The sequence below is a fragment of the Lactuca serriola genome, chromosome 9, assembly GCF_051521515.1.
Source record: "Lactuca serriola cultivar US96UC23 chromosome 9, Lser_US96UC23_V15, whole genome shotgun sequence".
Taxonomy (NCBI): domain Eukaryota; kingdom Viridiplantae; phylum Streptophyta; class Magnoliopsida; order Asterales; family Asteraceae; genus Lactuca; species Lactuca serriola.
The window spans coordinates 192,271,829-192,290,091 of NC_136416.1; the positions used below are offsets into that span (position 1 = coordinate 192,271,829).

Genomic DNA, 18,263 nt, shown 5'->3' on the forward strand with positions numbered 1-18,263 from the left:
CAGGTAGCACTCCTTGAATAATCTCAGCACACAATCTCGGAATACCGTTGATGCTCGCACCGATCGATCATCGACAATCTCTACCTCTAGAGAGAAATTCAACATGCTTGAAGGCTCGGGAAACCTCTTGATGAGTGCAAGAGAAAAAAACGATCGGGTAGCACCCGAATCAAACAATACCTGAACTGGGATACCGTTCACATGGAACGATCCTAAACAGAGCACATACCAATATCAAATACATCATATAAATAAATCAGAGGGAAAGACTCATACCTGTTACCACGTCAGGTGCAGTGCGTGCCTCCTTTGTCGTCAATTGGAAAGCACGACTCCTCACCACTGGAGCCTCTGCCTTGCCCTGCCGGCCATCCATAATCTGCAAGGTCGCTGGAGCTGACGCCTTCACTGGCGCTGCTGCTGCTGTCAACTGGGGGCAACTGGCCTTCTTGTGGCCCCTCTAGCTGCAGTGGAAACACATCAATTGAGATGTCTGAATAGTGGATGTATGGGCAGTACAATCCCTGCTGAAATGCCCCGTCTTGCTGCACTTGTAGCAGCCAAACGATCCCATCCTGCACGCTCCCTCATGAGACCTGTCGCATTTCTTGCAGCGGCCCTGTCCCAGCTGGCCTTTTGGCCTCCCATCCAGCACTTTGGGTTTCTTCCCTGAATTCCCAGTCACCAATCCCTCCTCAGCTTTCCTCTTACCAATGTGCTCTAGGTCAATCTCTCTCTCCCTCACCTTGGCAATCATAGAATCCAGGGTGGGGCAAGCAGAGAAGCTAACATGCTCATGAATGTCGGCCCGCAGCATGTCGTGGTAGCGGGCCCTCCTCATATCCTCATCTCCTGCATACTGAGGCATCAATAAATCCCTCTCTCGAAACTTGGTGGTGATCTCCGCCACGGACTCAATAGTCTGCCTAATATCGAGAAACTCTCAGGCTAGTCGTTGGAGTTCCACAACAGGCGCGAACTCATCCCGAAATCTGGTCACGAAGTCCGGCCATGTCATAGCCTGAATAGCTGAGGCTCCAAGGGAGTCACTGACCGACTCCCACCGATCTCTGGCTCTGTCTCTTAAACATCCTGCTGCATATCTCACCTTCGACCCCTCAGGGCAGAAGGTGGTCAACTGTGCAGACTCAATGTCTACAATCCACCATCTGGCCACAATGGGGTCCTTCGCCCCATGAAAATCTGGTGCACCACTGCCCCTGAAGTCCTTAAAGGACAGTGTGCGTGATCCCGACCAGTTGGTCGCCATGTCGCTCCTGAATTCCCGGAGGCGATCCTCCATAAGCTCGACAATCCTTTCCTTGATCGACCCAAAGATGACTGGGGTCGCATCAAGGATGCCTCTAGTGATCTCGGACGCGATAAACTCGCATAGCCTCTCATCCACTGGTTCGGAACCTGAGCCCGAACCCGATCCCTCTCCTGAACTGCCAACTGCTGGCCTCGAGCATAGTACCACCATTTTGCAATACGATGACAACCGTTAGTGATACTGATACATCTAGAGGGATCTCACACATCACAAGTTCCCTGGTCCTGCCTCAGCCTTCCTTGATTCAAGTACGGATCCTCTGCTTTCAGTAGTACGGGCCCATACTACCTTCCACATTTATCCGTACTTTCCTCAAGAACCGCCTCGACTCCACCAAGTTCCTTCTACTACTGCTGCTGATCTCATGCTAATCTCGTCCTAGGCTTGCCCTAGGTAATCGCCAACCCACTCACCACTTTCAGCTGCATAAGAAGTCCATGTTTTCTTCCCTTAACTAGCTCGCGAATACTATTACATATTACTCAGACTAGATAATTCTTTGAATGAGAGATCCTACCTTACAACGGTTGGACTCAAACAAGAGCTGCGAAACAGAGTTAGACCCAACCTTCTGAAATTATTTAGTCCTTGCAATATGTAACTTAACATATTCGTTTACTAGTTAGTGATAGACAACTAGAACTCCTAAAAGCACAAAGCAAGCATCATTCGGGCATTGAGTACACATAATCAAGTATATACTATTTTGGCTATCATAATTGACTAATCTGTACTAGCATGCAGTTCTCAATAAGCTGGTATGCATATAACAGGCAGATAAAGCATCCTTCCTAGATCCTTAGCCCTAAACTAGCATGCAGTTCTCATAAAGATGATACTCATACAATAGGGACATAAGGCATCCTATCTAGATCCTTATTCCTAATCTAACATGATGTTCTACCAAAACAGAAACTGATAATCATAACATAAACTTGTATGGCTACTTTGGGGAATACTTACTTGATCTCGACCGGTCGCGCACATCACACACTTTGTTCTTTTACAAAACACTTTATCTTAACTTTTAGAAAAATCATTTTCTTTTGTAAAAAAATTTTAGTCCCTCGATTTTAGTCCAGACACTCCCAAAGGTGCGTCCGAATCCCTCAAACCAGCGCTCTGATACCAACTTGTAACAGCCCAATTTTCACGCCCAAAAATATCACTTTTATAAACTACTTTAATTAAATCATTCAGATGCAAACATTGTAAAATCATAACATCTCATAAAACTATGTATGATGTCTGAAAATCCAAATTGTAAATAGTGATAATGTCATAGCACAATCCCAAGGAAACTCATAGTGCAGAATATGGGGTGTATGTAAGATGTTCAGCTACCGCGCCAGCTCTTTCCCCTACGAAGAAGAGGTACCTGAAACAAAACTGAAAACCGTAAGCACAAAGCTTAGTGAGCTCCCCCATAATACCACGTACCATACACATATAATGAACAACTAGGAGATACGGGCCTCGCCCACACGCTACTAGCTGGGAGATACAGGCCTCGCTCACACTCCACTATCTGAGAGATATGGGCCTCGCCCACACTCAGCTACTAAACCATAACATACAAGTATTAGACAGACAACGAGTATAAACAGTTCTATCATACAAGCATATGTCATAATCACGCTCAACTATGAGATACAGGCTCTGCCCACGCTTCAATACTAACATATTCTCTATACGGGCCGGCCTTGTTGCCCTAGACCCGTTCCTACTAGAAGGAAAACTCACCTCAAACAAGGAGCAGCTGATAATCTGTGTGGGGGAATCTCTAACTGCTGCCGCTCCGGAAATCCTCAGGCTATATTCCCCACAAAACACTTAATCAGAATCTGATATCTACCCTTTAGGGTAAAATGACTATTTTACCCCAGACCAAGTCCAAGTCAAAGTCAAAGTCAACGTCAAGATCAACTTCGAAGTGACCCGACTCGCTGAGTTGGGTCGTCAACTCGTCGAGTCCCTACCTATTCAACTGTCCTCATCCGCGTCCCTACTCGTCGAGTTTAGCGGCGACTCGACGAGTTCTCCTTCTAACACAACCTCAGATGAAACTTTATCTGACTCATCGAGCGGTATGAACACTCGCCGAGCCGGTCATCATCCTAAGAACATGTCCTGTCCTCGACTCGCTGAGTTGTATGAACAACTCGTCGGGTTCATGTTCAAGGGTTGGGAGATTGACTTGGACTCGCCGAGTCTGTTCTAGCACTCGTCGAGTCCCATGAACTCCAGGTCTAAAATGAAGTCCAATGCGTTGGGTCACTCTTTATGTCCTGCTACAACCCTACTAACACCCAACTGATTTCTTATGACCCTCAACAGATATGGGACTCAAAGCCTTGGACTCGTCGAGTCCCAAGAACGGACTCGCCGAGTTGGTCACGTCTACACCCTATATACTTGATTTCTAATGTACAACTCATGACCAAAGGATAGATCTAGGCTCCTACAATCGTTCTAGCACGTAAAGTTACAAACTTTACATGCATGCATGGGACTATGAGTCCAAAAGGTCCTAGAACAAGCTCTTGGGTTGCATGGAGTCTTCCTTCGGTGGAATAGCACCCACTTTCTGCCTTGAGACCCCTCAAAGGACCTAGATCCAAAGCCTTGTCCCCAATCGTGCTTGTATTTATGGTTGGCTACTTAAAATGGCTTATAAAAGTCGTAAATCTCTAGAAAATGGGATTAAGCAATTGAACAAGCAAGTTAGCAACTTTATACCTTCTGTGGATAGAAAATGAAGCACAAACTTGAACCCCTCTGGTCTCCTCTTGTGTCCTCAAGCTCTTCTCCTTCCTTCTTAAGACCACCAACGCCAAAATCCACCAAAATGACTTAGATTGTTTCGACAACGGCTAGGGTTTTCTATAGAGGGTTTCTGGAAGCATAAGGGACGATGGAGGCTGTATAAGGTTGTTTAAATAGGGTGCAAACCCTCAGTTTAGGGTTTTGTCTAGACAAAGTCTACTCGTCGATTCTGGGACTCGACTCGACGAGTCCATCACTTAAATCCCGCGTCTCATCCCGCTTCTACTCGGAAAGCTGGGCCTTCAACTCGCCGAGTCCGAGGCCAAAAATGAAAAATTACTAAAATAAAATACATACCAGGAAGCAGGTGCTACAATGAACGTAAGGCCTACGACTTTACGTGATAAATGAGCCTTAGGAGTGTAGACCCAGAGTTTCGAGAGGTTCTCTGCTTCGAAAATGAATGAATGAGAGTTGAGTCTGAATGGACTCACCGAGTCAAGAAGCCGACTCGACGAGTTAGATGGGATTGTCCCGAGAGTTTTGATCGTGCAACAACTCGGCAAGTTGAGACTAAACTTTGAGTGACTCTATGGATGGCAAGCAGACTCATCGAGTCCCATCAGTGCACTCGACGAGTAGGGTCAACATGGACGGTTGAATCGAGTCTGACTTATGTTGACTTATAATTTGGTCAACCTTATCTTTAGGAAACCATGGAGGGGTAAATTGGTCTTTTCCCACTTCAAGAGAGCGAGAGAGAGAGAGAGAGAGAGAGATAGAGATAGAGATAACCTAGTGAAATGTGCAATTTAAAGAGTTAATTAGATACGATTATCTTATTTGATTAGGAGGATGCTAGACTTAGTGCTTCGTGTGCAAGAGTATTCATTCACTTAGCTTATTTACGAGGCGAGTCTTCTCACTATACTTGCCTTGAGTGGTACCTTGTTTGGTTGATTTGGTTATTGTGTTTATCTGTGTATTTGATATTCTGCATTACGTCTTTGTGATTTATGTTGAGTATTGTTATTATAAGCTTACCGAGTTGAGACCGGAGGGTCCCACTGAGACACACTGACCGGAGGGTCTTATCGAGTTATAGCCTAGAGTGGCTAATGAGATGTATGTGGTAGTTTGGGGAACTCACTAAGCTTTGTGTTTCCCGTGTCATGTGTTATGTGTTTGAAGTACTTCCGATGATCGCGGGAAGGCCCGGGCTTGATTGTACACACACTCGCTTGGAGACATGTTTTGGAGGGTCCTAGTTTATGTGATAAACTACTTTTGATAAATAAATTGTATTAATGTTGATACTTGAGATTTTCGGGTAATACTACATGTGATTTTTATATGCTTGAGATGAAAAAAAAAATTGTTTCAAAATTTTCGGTGTTACAAGTTGGTATCAGAGCCTTGGTTTGAGGGATTCGAATGCACCTCCGGGTGTGTTTGGACTCAAATTGAGGATTTGAGGAAATTTTTAAAAGAAATGAATTTTTCAAAAATAATAGAGAAAGAGTTTTAAGAGAAATCGAGATGGATTAGTGTGTACAATCAGCCAGAGCCCGAATGGTGATTTCCCAAAATACCCTTACTTAGTGTATTATGAGATAATTATGAAATGATAAGTGACACATGCTAGATAATAAGCTAGGTATTTCATATCTTAGGGCTAGGGTTGTCTGATTTGTGATACCTTAGCTTATGAGTCGATGTTACCTGTTATGTGCTGTGAGTATGTGCTCATAAGAGTAGTGAGTAGGAGCCCTTAGAGAGAGAATTCTAAGATGAGAGTAGCCTGATATTAAGAGAGATAGAGTACTTGGGAGTTAGAATCCTAGGAGGAGGACTTGGGGTGACTACAGGTCGGGTATGGAAGGTAGTATTGGGCCCATACTACTAAAAACACCAGATTTGTATGCAACCCAAGTAAGAATCTTCATGAAGGTAATGAACACGTGGGGATGGGTGATCGAGTGTGAGTATGCTCGAGCGAGTCTTTGATGATTTTGTGTTTTGTTTCAGAAACATTATGGTAGGTACACGCCACAACCCCGGGAGCAGTGGGACTAGTGATGATGATGAGATTCGCAGGATTTTTCACGAGGAGGTGGCTGCAGCTATTCGAGAAGAGATTCCTGAGATGTTTGGGTCTATTAAGAGCACTTCGATTGATAATTTTGATGAGAGGTGTGCCGCTGTTACTAAGACCACTACCGCTGCAGCCACCGTAGTTCTCGCTGCTGCCAGACTGCAGAGAGGTGACTCATTGTTGTACCTGGAATCTAACAACACGAAGCCACCGAAGTTTGATGGGGCTGAGGATCCGATTGCTGCGATGAGATGGATCTCTGACATCAAGGGTTGTTTCTACACTTGTTCATGCCTAGAGCATTTAAGAGTACGGTTCGCGCTGAACCAGCTTCGCTTGGGAGTGAAGGACTGGTGGAAATTTGTGACAGCTAGTTTCACCCCTAAAGAGCATGTTGCGGTGACTTGGGAGAGATTTGGTGGGATGTTCCGTGATAAGTATGTTCCCCCTGTGGAGAGGCAACAGTTGGCCCAGGAGTTTCTGTCTCTTACACAGAAGATAGAGTCGGTGACTGTGATTACATGGATGTTTCACGAGAGGGTGTTGTTTTGCCCTGAGCGTGTGGCGACTGAGCAGGCTCGCATGAGTCGATACTTGAGCATACTGAGGACGGATATACGGGAGTTCATGGAGAACTCGTCTTGATGTAGATTCGATGAGCTTCAGGCGAATGCCAGAAGGAGAGAGGTCGAGCTGGACTCAGGCGAGGAAGGACACGGAGTCTCAGGGGAGAGATTGGCAGTCGGTGCAATCGCAGCCGGCAGCCAAGTGGGCTATTCCCCGCTGATCAAAGACCAGGAGACCAGAAGGGCCGCACTTGTGGCAAGTGCGGGAAGATTCACGAGGGATCTTTCCGAGCAGGGATTTCCTCCAAATGTGGCAAGGAGAGGCATATGGCGAAGGATTGCCCCAAGGGTTTTGCAGTCTATTTCCACTGCAATCAGACCAGCCATTGGAAGGCCGAGTGCCCACATCTTGTTTAGGGATCAGCCCAGGGTTCCACTCCTGCTGCATTGTGTGTTACGAATGTTACGCCGGTGAAGGCCGAGGTTCCGAAGGCTCGTGGGAGAGCTTTCCAGCAGACAGCGGAGAAGGTCCGCGCAGCACCGAATGTTGTGGCTGGTATGTATTTATCTATTTATCCATTTATTCACCCTACGCTTCTTTTTATGATTATCCTGTGCTATATTTAGGTACATTTCTTGTGAGTTCTGTACCTGCTATAGTGTTATTTTATTCGGTTGTGAGTCGATCCTTTGTATCCATATCCTTTTGTCGTCACATTGGCAACCTGCGTGAGGCATTGAGTTGACCTCTGAGGGTTTCTATAGCAGATGGGCATGCGCTTTTTGCTACTGAAGTGTTCCGAGGATGCGTGTTGGAGATTTTTGTCGTCAAGTTTCCGAACGACCTGGTACCAATCGCGATGGGTGATGTTTGTGTCATCGTGGGCATGAAATGGCAGATCCGTTTTGGAGCAGTGATCGACTGTGAGCACCAGTTAGTGGCTATACGAGACCCTAGTGGCGGATTGCTTATAGTGTATGGCGAGGGTACCAGATCTGGGTAAGATTTCTGCTTTGCCGCCAGGGCAAGGAAGAGTTTACAACAGGGTTGTATGGGATTCCTTGCGTATGTGATGGCTTCGCAGACCGTGTCAAAGAGGCTGAGTTCTGGATCCGAGTTTCCAATAGTATGCGAATTCCATGATGTTTTCCCTGAGGAGTTACTAGGGGTGCCTCTCGAGAGGAAAGTGGAGTTTCGGATTGATTTAGTTCCGGGGGAGCACTTATCGCCAAGGCACCTTATCGCCTTGCGCCGCCAGAAATGCAGGGGATTTATTCGACTGAGTAGCTCGTCGTGGGGAGCTTCGATCCTTTTTGTCAAGAAAAAGGATGGTTCGCACCGGATGTGCATTGATTATTAGGAGTTGAACAAGTTGATGGTCAAGAACTGTTACCCACTTCCAAGGATTGACGATCTATTTGATCAGCTGCAAGGGGCATCCTGCTTCTCCAAGATTGATTTGAGATCCGGATATCACCAGATGAGAGTGTCCGAGGAGGATATTCAGAAGATGGCCTTTAGAAATCGTTATGGGCATTACAAGTTTGTGGTGATGCCTTTCGGGCTCACCAACGCACCGGAAATGTTCAAGGATCTCATGAACCGGGCGTGCATACCTATGTTAGATTGGTCGGTGATCATGTTCATCGATGATATCTTGGTGTATTCGAGATCTAGGGAGCAGCATGAGGAGCATCTGCGTGAGGTTCTTAGGGTATTGAGATCGGAGAGGCTATATGCCAAATTCTCCAAGTGTGACTTCTGGTTTCGAGAGGTCCAATTCCTGGGACGCCTCGTTAATCAGAATGGGATTTTGGTCGATCCGGCCAAGATTGAGGCAGTTATGCAATGGGAGGTGCCGAATTTCCATCAGAGATCAGAAGTTTTCTGGGATTGGCCGGATACTATCGGAGATTTATCAAGCGTTTCTCCAAGATTGTGGTCCCTCTCACCAGGTGCACCCGGAAGGGCGTTGCTTTTTTTTGGGGGCCTAAGCAATAGGCATCATTTGAGACTCTTCACCAGATATTGTGCGAAGCTCCAGTGTTGGCCCTAATGGAGGGAGTGGAGGACTTCGTAGTTTATTGTGATGTGTCTATTTCAGGGATGGGTGCAGTGTTGATGCAGATGGGTTATGTAATAGCATTTGGGTGATTGTGGACCGGTTGACGAGGAGCGCTCACTTCCTTGCTATTAGTGAGAGTTCTTCTACAGAGAAACAGGCCGAGGTATATGTAATAGAGCTGGTAGCTCGGCATGGAGTGCCGACGTCGATAGTGTCAAAATTGGGATGCACGATTTACTTCCAGGTTTTGGAAGAAGTTTCATGAAAAGTTGGTACGAGATTGCACTTCGGTATAGCCTACCACCCGCAGACATACGGGCAGAGTGAGAAGACGATTCACACGCTTGAGGACATGCTTCGAGCATGCATTTTGGACTTCGGTGGAAGTTGGGACACATATCTGCCATTGGCTGAGTTTTCTTACAACAACAACCACCATTCTAGTATTGGTATGCCTCCTTTTAAGCTCCTTTATGGTAGAATGTGTCGGACTCCTATCTGTTCAGGAGAGGTGGGGCAGTGAGTGATAGGTAGCACTGAGATAGAGCCCAAGACGACTGAGCAGATTCAACAGGTCAGGCAGACGTTACAGATGGCTCAAAGTCGCCAGAAGAGTTATGCAAACAGGCGACGATCGGAGCTTGAATTTAAGGTTGGATATTTTCTCCTTCTTAAGGTATCCTCTTGCAAAAGGGCTGATCCGATTCAGGAAATGGGGCAAGCTTGGGCCCCGATACACCGGTCCTTTCACGGTGACCGCCAGAGTGGGTAGGGTAGCGTACCGTTTGGAGCTACCTACAGAGTTGAGTCAGATTCACAACACCTTCCATGTGTCTCAGCTAAGGAAGTGTGTAGCCGACGAGACGGCAGTAGTACCATTAGAAGACATTTAGGTGGACGCTCACTTGAATTACATTGAGAAACTAACTGTGATCATGGATCGAAAGGTGAAGGTTTCGAGGAACAAGGAGGAACCCCTGGTTCAGGTCCAGTGGCAACATCGGAGAGGGTCAGAGTTTACGTGGGAGCCGGAGTCCGAGATGCGAGAGCAGTCTCCAGAGTTATTTTCAGATCATGACTTCGAGGGAGAAGTATGATTCTAGTGGGGGAGAATTGTAACATCCGGACATCCATGTATATCATTTGTTATTATTTTTTTAATTATCCTTTGAGCTACTCGACGAGTCGGTGCTCCAACCCGTCGAGTAGAGTCACGATGTACCATGTAGCATGAGAAACCCTAAATCCCTGGGTTTAGGGCCTATTTAAAGGCACTTATAGCCTCATTTGCGACTACCCTTCCTTGAGAGAAAACCCTAAACGACATTTGAGCCTAGAGAGAGTGATTTGCAAATTTTGAGTGTTTTGTTCATTTTGTGAAGAGAATAGAATATTTCCAAGCCAAGGGACAAGATGGTGCTACTAGATCTGAGGTTGTTTCACTTCAATGCTTTTGGGAAAGGTATAAAGCTTGCACCTTTCTCATTATTTTGTATAGATCTCATGATTTGGTGAATCTAGGGTTTTTGCACCCAAATATGAGGATCTTGAGTGTTCCATGCTCATTGAGAGGGTTAAACTTTGGATCTGGACCATGTGAGGTCCCTAGAGTCGAAAAGTCCTTGCTTTATTCAACCATAATAGTGATCTTGAGTGAAAAAACCTTTTTGGGGTGTGTTTTGGCATTTTAAGCCCAAAATGCCATGCATGATCATAAAGCATATGACTTTATGTGATAAATGAGCCTTAGGAGTGTAGATCCAGAGTTTGGAGAGGTTCTATGCTTCGAAAAGGACTAAATAAGAGTTGAGTCTGAATGGACTCGCCGAGTCAAGAAGCCAACTCGACGAGTCGGATGGGGTTGTCCCGAGGGTTTTGATCATGCAGCAACTATGCGAGTTGACGAGTCAACTCGGCGAGTTGACACATACTTTTGAGTGATTCTACGGATGGTGAGCAGACTCGTCGAGTCTCATGAGTGCACTCGATGAGTAGGGTCAACATGGACTGTTGACTCGAGCTTGACTTATGTTGACTTATAATTTGGTCAACTGTGTCTTTGGGAAACCATGGAGGAGTAAATTGGTGTTTTCCCACTTCAAGAGAGAGAGAAAGAAAGAGAGAGAGAGAGAGAGAGAGAGAGAGAGAACCTAGTGAAATGTTAAATTGAAAGAGTTAATTACATATGATTATCTTATGTGACTAGGAGGAGGCTAGACTTGGTGATTCGTGTGCTAGAGTATTCATTCACTTAGCTTATTTACGAGGTAAGTGTTCTCACTATACTTGCCTTGAGGTGTACCTTGTGTGATTGAGTTGTTTATTGTGTTTATCTTGGTATTTGATATTCTGCATTATGTCTTTGTGATTTATGCTGAGTATTATTATTATGAGCTTACTGAGTTGAGACCGGAGGGTCCCACTAAGACACATTGACCGGAGGGTCTTATCGAGTTATAGCCTAGAGTGCCTAATGAGCTGTTTGTGGTAGTTTGGAGAACTCACTAAGCTTCGTGCGTACCATTTCATGTGTTATGCGTTTCAGGTACTTCCAATGGTCGCGGGAAGGCCCCGACTTGATTGTATACACACTCGCTTGGAGACACATTTTGGAGGGTCCTGGTTTATGTGGTAAACTACTTTTGATATATAAATTGTATTAATGTTGATACTTGAGATTTTCGGGAAATATGACATGTTATTTTTATGCTTGAAATGAAAAAAAATTGGTTTGAAAAATTTCGGTGTTACATTAATTAATCTCTTTTAATCACAAAAATTAATTCCAAATTAATTCTTGATCAATATTAATTAAATAATATGATTTCATATTAATATTTTAGAACTTATAATATATTAATAAATCATGAATATCCTTTTTCTCAAAAGTCCATCCTTACAAATTGTTCAGCTGCCATGCAACCCATATGGACCATGCTACTCTCGGATCAAGTACATACCAATTATAGTTATGGGCTTAGACACTAAATCCATGAACATCTTCCTCTAAAACTCATAACTAGTGATACCCGGATCTTAAGTTAATCTTTGAAAAGTAGTTTGCTCCTTGAAGTCGGTCGAACAAGTCGTCTATCCGCGGAAGAGGGTATCAGTTCATAATGGTCGGTTTGTTTTGTTCGTGATAGTCTATGCACATACGGAAAGATTCATCCTTCTTCTTCACAAACAAGATCGGTGCTCTCCAAGGTGAGAAACATGGTCTAATGAAACCTTTGCTAAGAAGTTTGTTCAGTTGGCTGGATAGTTCTTACATCTCTGTCGGTGCAAGACGATAAGGTGATTTGGCTACAGGGGTAGCTCCTGGGATTGAGTCTGTTGAATCATGGAAGTGACCCTATTGAACTTAGCTACCGCAACCATTTCTCTACCACAACTGCATCAACACCGGAGTCAGCTACCGCAGTCAAATTAGCTAGATTACTTTGTTGTCTTTTATGTAATACACTCTATTATCAGTATGCCTTGCATGACTACTTATAGAGTTGTAATCTAGTGTAGTTCTAAGTCTCTATAAATAGAGACTTATTCTCTTGTATTGAATACATCTCTCAACACTGATAACTTATGCATTCTATCTGAATACAATTTCTGAAGTTATCATTCTATCACACTTCACTCTTCACTTCTTACTTAAATATATCTGATTGCAATCACTCTTCGGAGCAAGTCTTTGTGACTTATTCACTAAGTTCGATCTCACTTACTAACATTGGTTTGAATGCATCCCAAGTTAAGAACCAACTTACGTGTATACTTGATATAACAATTGTTGTCATTATTATTACATTACTTTCCGCATCTAACTCGCTAACTCCTAACTATTAATATTATTGTTAAGCTAATAGATCCTTCAAGATTAACTATTCCGCTATATACTTGTTCCAACCGTTTTTGTTCAAGTGTGTCTCAAAGTTTTTCTCTCAACAAAGTCGATTATGAATTCGACTTGTCTTTCAGGTGGGACTCCTGGAAGATCATCGGGGAAAATGTTAGGGAAATTACAAGCTTCGGGGATGCTCTCGAAGTCTCTCACTTCTTGTTTCTTATCAACCACGTGAGTTAGAAAAGCATAGTACTCCTTGCATAGATACTTTTGTGCCTTGATGTAGGAAATAATTTGTAGGTTCGCACCAGATTTGTCGCCGTAAATGATAAGGGTTTCATTACTTATGTTATGTTGTAAATTTTATATATTAAACTAAATATATATTGTATTAAGTTGTATAGTTTATATAAATTTTATGTTAAAATATGAATAAATGTATGCATGAAAATATTAAACTTTGTATTACTGAATTAATATGATTATTAAACTGTGAATATGTCTTATACACGATATATTTTTTTAAATAATTCTACTATTTAGAAAAAAAAGAAGATTGAGTTTATCAAGACATAAATCTATTTTTTTTAATTAAAGTTTTGTATATTTGGTTGCAAAAATAAAATGGTTTGTATTATAAATAATTACCAAAGAAATGAGAACTACAATATTTTTTTTATTAAGCTGTGAATATAAACAGAAAATGTCATTAAATTTACTATTAGTCCAACAGTGGTCCGACGGTGGTTCGACAGCTGTCCAACAACTAGTGACAATTAGTTGTAAATTAGAGAATATAATGTTTGTTTAACATAATATTAATATTTGATAAGTCCGAAATGCTCTTAATGAAAACATTTAAAAAATGGTTCATATGTATTCGTCGATGTCACACGCTCTTTCCGGTAGGATATCCACGATATCACAAACATGATAATTGTTAGACAAAATTCTAAAAATGGTCCTTGTGGTATACATTTTTTTGGGGGTTTTAGTCCAAACTACGACTTTTTTTGATTGGTGGTCCTTTTAGCCATGTTTGTTCGTAGATTTGGTCCCTCGTAAAATTGAAATGACTATAATACCCTTCTGATATATTTTTTTATTTTTTTCTATTTAATTTAAATGAAAAAGAAAATAAATAATTAATTAGGGTCTCTCTCTCTCTCTCTCTCACACACACACACACACAACCACCCCATATCCCCCAGATTCATGTTTGTCTTCTTCACCTCTACATCTTTAATACACAAAGTACAACTTTTGTAGAAATCCAAGCAACAAATCTTATGTGCTTCTAAACCTAGAAAATCAAGAACCGGGTGTAGTTCTCAATCGATTAACAACATTTGTTGTTCTTCTTTTTTCCATCAAAGTGTACACAAAGAGAAAAAAACAAGTCTGTTTCTCATCATCTCAAATCCTAAGGAAATCAGCCACTGTCATCATCTCATACCCACAACTTGAGACCTGCTTATCAATTTCACAAAGAAAGAAGAAAGAGACATCGAATCTGCATCTCTGTCCCATCTTCTCGTTCAAAATCAAATAAGAAATAAAGGATCGTTGAGAGCTACGATCGAAAACACATACACACACCTATTAATCGATCCAGCTAAGATAAAGAAAGGATATCCATGGTTCGGTTTCACACATAAAATCAATTTCATATTCGAAATTGATTTCATATTGCATTAGGGCTTTCCGAGATTGGATCTTAAGAGATCGACATGGTTAAATCTTGACAGATTCAAAATCGTTTTTTCCCCTGATATGTCTTCAACTTCTCAATCAATTTCATCTGTTGTTCTTGAAGAGCAAACCAAGAACATTGAATGTTCATGTGTGTTAAAGTGCAAACATGTGAATTGATTTCCAAAAACAAAAAATAGATCACCGCTGACATCCGTCAACGACGAACATCACCATCACCTGCCAGTAGACCTAACAACATCGTTCTCGTCGCTTTTTTCTTCCTCCCTGTCCATAACCAAACCCTAAATCTTGATATTTTATGTGGGTTTCATCGCGGTAGTTTGGTCTAAGGGTTTCAATGGAGGAGATGGTCAATTTCCCGACAATGGAATGATTATCGAGGTTCAGCGGGTAAGGAAGTTAAACCTTTTTTTCTCAGGTTCTTTAACATTTTTTCTCTCACAAATTTAGTTAAAAGTAGTGTTTGGTGCAAAAAAATCAGAGAAGGAATCAAATGTTTCATTATATTGGAATGACAAAAAGGAGTTTAATTTGTCTTGGCTTAACAATGCTAGCTACTAAAAGCCTGAAAGTCTTGTTAACAGGAGGAATCCAATCAGAATTTAATGTCTTTGTTAACCATGAGTCTTTTCCTTGGCTGAAATTGTGACCAGGACGGAGATTATATACAACAAATACTTGCATTCTACAAAAGATTTGGGGACAAACAAATGGGTGGGGCACTAGGGCTGTTACATCCTTGCTGAGAAGATAGAATAATAGAAAACAATAACCTGATTGCTTGCTGCCCAACTCACTATATGCTGATCTCCCACACCTGTTGTTCAAGTCCCAACTTCAATTATCTCCCCCAGACAACATATACACAGATAAGTGTTGGAAATAACCCATAAAACATATACATTAATAAGGAGAAAAAGGAAGGTTCTTGCATTCTAAAACTTAGACACCATTCATACCCGTTGAGGAAGTAGAAACGCAAATTCAGAAAATAGGTAGCCCGCCAGAATGAGGGAACCGCTGACCTACAATTCAGAAAACGGGATAAATCCAAAGCTGGAGGGAAAACATCATAGTGAAAGGTTGAAGGAGTGGACAAGGGAAACGCTGGGCAATAAACGATCGAACTTACCTGTCGTCGTATAGGCACCGACGATTTTGCCTCAGCTCACAGGAGTAACCGTATTTACTGTGCGTGCGATAGGGACGATAAGGTTGGAGGATTGGGAAAAAGTATTTAACTCAGCGAAACCCTATAGGGACAATAAGTCGTTCCTATTGTTGCCCATTAAAACGACGTCGCCCTGTTTTTTGATATGTACGCATTAAAAATATTATATATATTTACATTAATTTATGTTTGGGACGATATGTCGTCCTTATAGTTTTTCGGAGACCCGCCAATTAGTTTTCGATCCCGCTCAAACTACAGAAACGATTTATCGTCGCTTTAGGTTTGGAAGTCAAACAAATTTAGTCAACTCTATAGTGACGATTTGTCGTCCCTATATGATCCTCTATGGCGACGACATTTGTCGTTCCTATAGCTTTCGTCGCTGTAGACTCGTATTCTTGTAGTGCATAAACAATAATTCAAGAATTGGGTGACAATTGGGGGAAATGTTTTATGTGGGAAAGAGGTGGGGTCATAGGAGAGAGAGAGAGAGAGAGAGAGAGAGAGAGAGAGAGAGAGAGAGAGAGAGAGAGAGAGAGAGAGAGAGAGAGAGAGAAGTGGACCCACTTTTATATTTAATAACAATATTATTATTAAAAAGTGAAAGAAAAATGAAAAATAAATTCATTAAGGATATAATAGTCTTTTTAGTTTGGGCAGGGACCAAAATTACAAGCAAAGTAACTCAAAATGACCATCAACAAAAAAAATCGTGGTTTAGACTAAAACCTCAAAAAAATATATACCACATGGACATTTTTGCAATTTTGTCTAATTGTTATAAACTTTATTATCATAAGTATGAAATATAATGTCTAGATTAATATCAAACGCGCTGGGATCAAAGACTCCTTGCAACCAATCTAGAATAACCAACACTCAAACACAAATTCTAAGTTTCAATTTTCACACATGCATGGATTTCCTTCTCAGGTGATTCACTGTTTTGTTATCAACACGAAACGCTTGTGCTAGAATCTCATTTGAAATCGGTGGAGTAGATCCAAATATCGTGTTTGTGAGGCTAATAAGCCCCGGGTTTTGACTGCTCAAAGCAGCAATAGCACTTGCATTCGTATGACCTAAATTCCTCTGAAAATGAACAAGTCCAACGGGGAACACAAATACATCACCCTTTTGAAGAACTTTCGTAATAAGTCGATTCTGTGGGTCTGATGTAATGAATCCGACTTGAAGAGTTCCCTCTAGAACCATGATTATCTCAGTTGCTCGAGGGTGCGTGTGTGGTGGGTTGGCTCCCCATAGTGCGTAGTCAATCCGGATCAATGAGAGGCCAAGAGTATTGAGTCCCGGTATTTGATATACCGTTACCGGGGTAACTTTATACCCGTAAGAGTTTCTTGTATCACCGGCGATGTGGAGCCCACCATAGTAAAAATCATCGGCTTGGACAAACATAGGGTTCTTGCAAGCCATGCCGTTGACTCTTACTGCAACTAAACAAATATAAATTTTATATTATTAGAAGACAAAAGAAGCTGACACTAATATTAAGAAATAATGTAAAAAAAAAAAACCGAGTATATTTAACCTAGGTTGGTAGGATCGGCTACGCAAAAATCTTGTAGGGGTGCAGGTTCGAATGAAGAAACCCGTAAGAGTGAGAGGTTGAATGTTGCTATCAAAATGAAGAAGAAAAAAGCTGTTGCCATGGATTAATTGAAGCCTTTCCTAGCGTAATATTCGAAGCACAGTGACAAGAGTACTTGGATAGAAAAAAGTTTTTTGGGTGAACATGTAGTTCTGTTTGAAGTATATTTATATAGTACGTATAGATGGAAGATCATGCAAAAGATCTTGGATCTTGGTGGTTAAAGCTTGTTTAGTTTACTTTGATAATATGACTACATTATCTTATTCAAGTCTTGAAAAAATTCAAGAATTGCCCTTAGTTCACTTGAGGTTCATGATTCATAAAATTGTATGGCCCATGTTACTATAATATATTATTACTAATTAAATAACAAAATTATAGTTTATCCATTTATCAAAGGTTATAAACTTATTTATTGTAATTTTTTTTATGAATATTGTCATTGTGTTTTTCAAAACTTGCAGGAATGATTAATTTTTTTTTAACACCGATTTGTTTTTTGTTCCTCGGTATAAGGGTAGTTTGGTCTTAGCAAGGATTGTCTTTATGACCATGGACAAACCAAAGGGTCTATTTATTTTGAAAAGCTTTTTGTGTGCCTCATGTTATAATAGTGTTTTTAGTTATATTAAAAATGAATTTTTTACCTTAAAATTTTGAAATGTTACAATAAACCTATAAATTCACTAATTTAGAGTTTAATGCAACAATTATAAAAACTAATACATTCTTACATATTTACTCCACAAAAAAAATACTCACAAGAAAATTAATACTAATATTCATATTTCAACATATAATTTATAAATAAATCACAACTTAATACAATCAATTCACAACTTAATATAGTGAATTCACAATTTAATACATGAAATTAATAGTTTAATACACAAAAAATATACATTCATATCAATGTTCTCTATTTAAAATTTACATTTATACATTCAGATATGTTGGCAAGTGTTTCTTTCAAATTTTTATTTGTATAATATTCAAAATTTAAGTTTTACATATTTTAGTCAAAATTAGAGAAAATAAAATATATGTATAATGCTTCTTTCCTTTCATGTTTTAGAAGCAAACATAAA

General features: G+C 41.3%; 1 protein-coding gene across 1 annotated transcript; it reads right to left on the reverse strand.

Annotated features, from left to right (window-relative positions):
* Positions 1-16,398: 16,398 nt before the first annotated feature.
* LOC145074399 (putative germin-like protein 2-1) lies at positions 16,399-17,312 on the reverse strand. Its single transcript, XM_079020781.1, has 2 exons — positions 17,113-17,312; positions 16,399-17,017 (listed from the first exon to the last, which is right to left on the reverse strand). Exons 1-2 carry the CDS (start codon positions 17,231-17,233, stop codon positions 16,467-16,469), a joined length of 672 nt encoding a protein of 223 aa, XP_078876907.1. The 5' UTR covers positions 17,234-17,312; the 3' UTR covers positions 16,399-16,466.
* Between the last annotated feature and the right edge of the window lie 951 nt (positions 17,313-18,263).

Excerpts from the sequence above, each read along its gene's own strand:
- LOC145074399 (XM_079020781.1), bottom strand. The coding sequence starts at position 17,233 with ATGGCAACAGCTTTTTTCTTCTTCATTTTGATAGCAACATTCAACCTC. Across the intron at positions 17,018-17,112 it reads AGCCGATCCTACCAACCTAG|TTGCAGTAAGAGTCAACGGC; the intron begins GTTAAATATACT and ends ATATTTGTTTAG.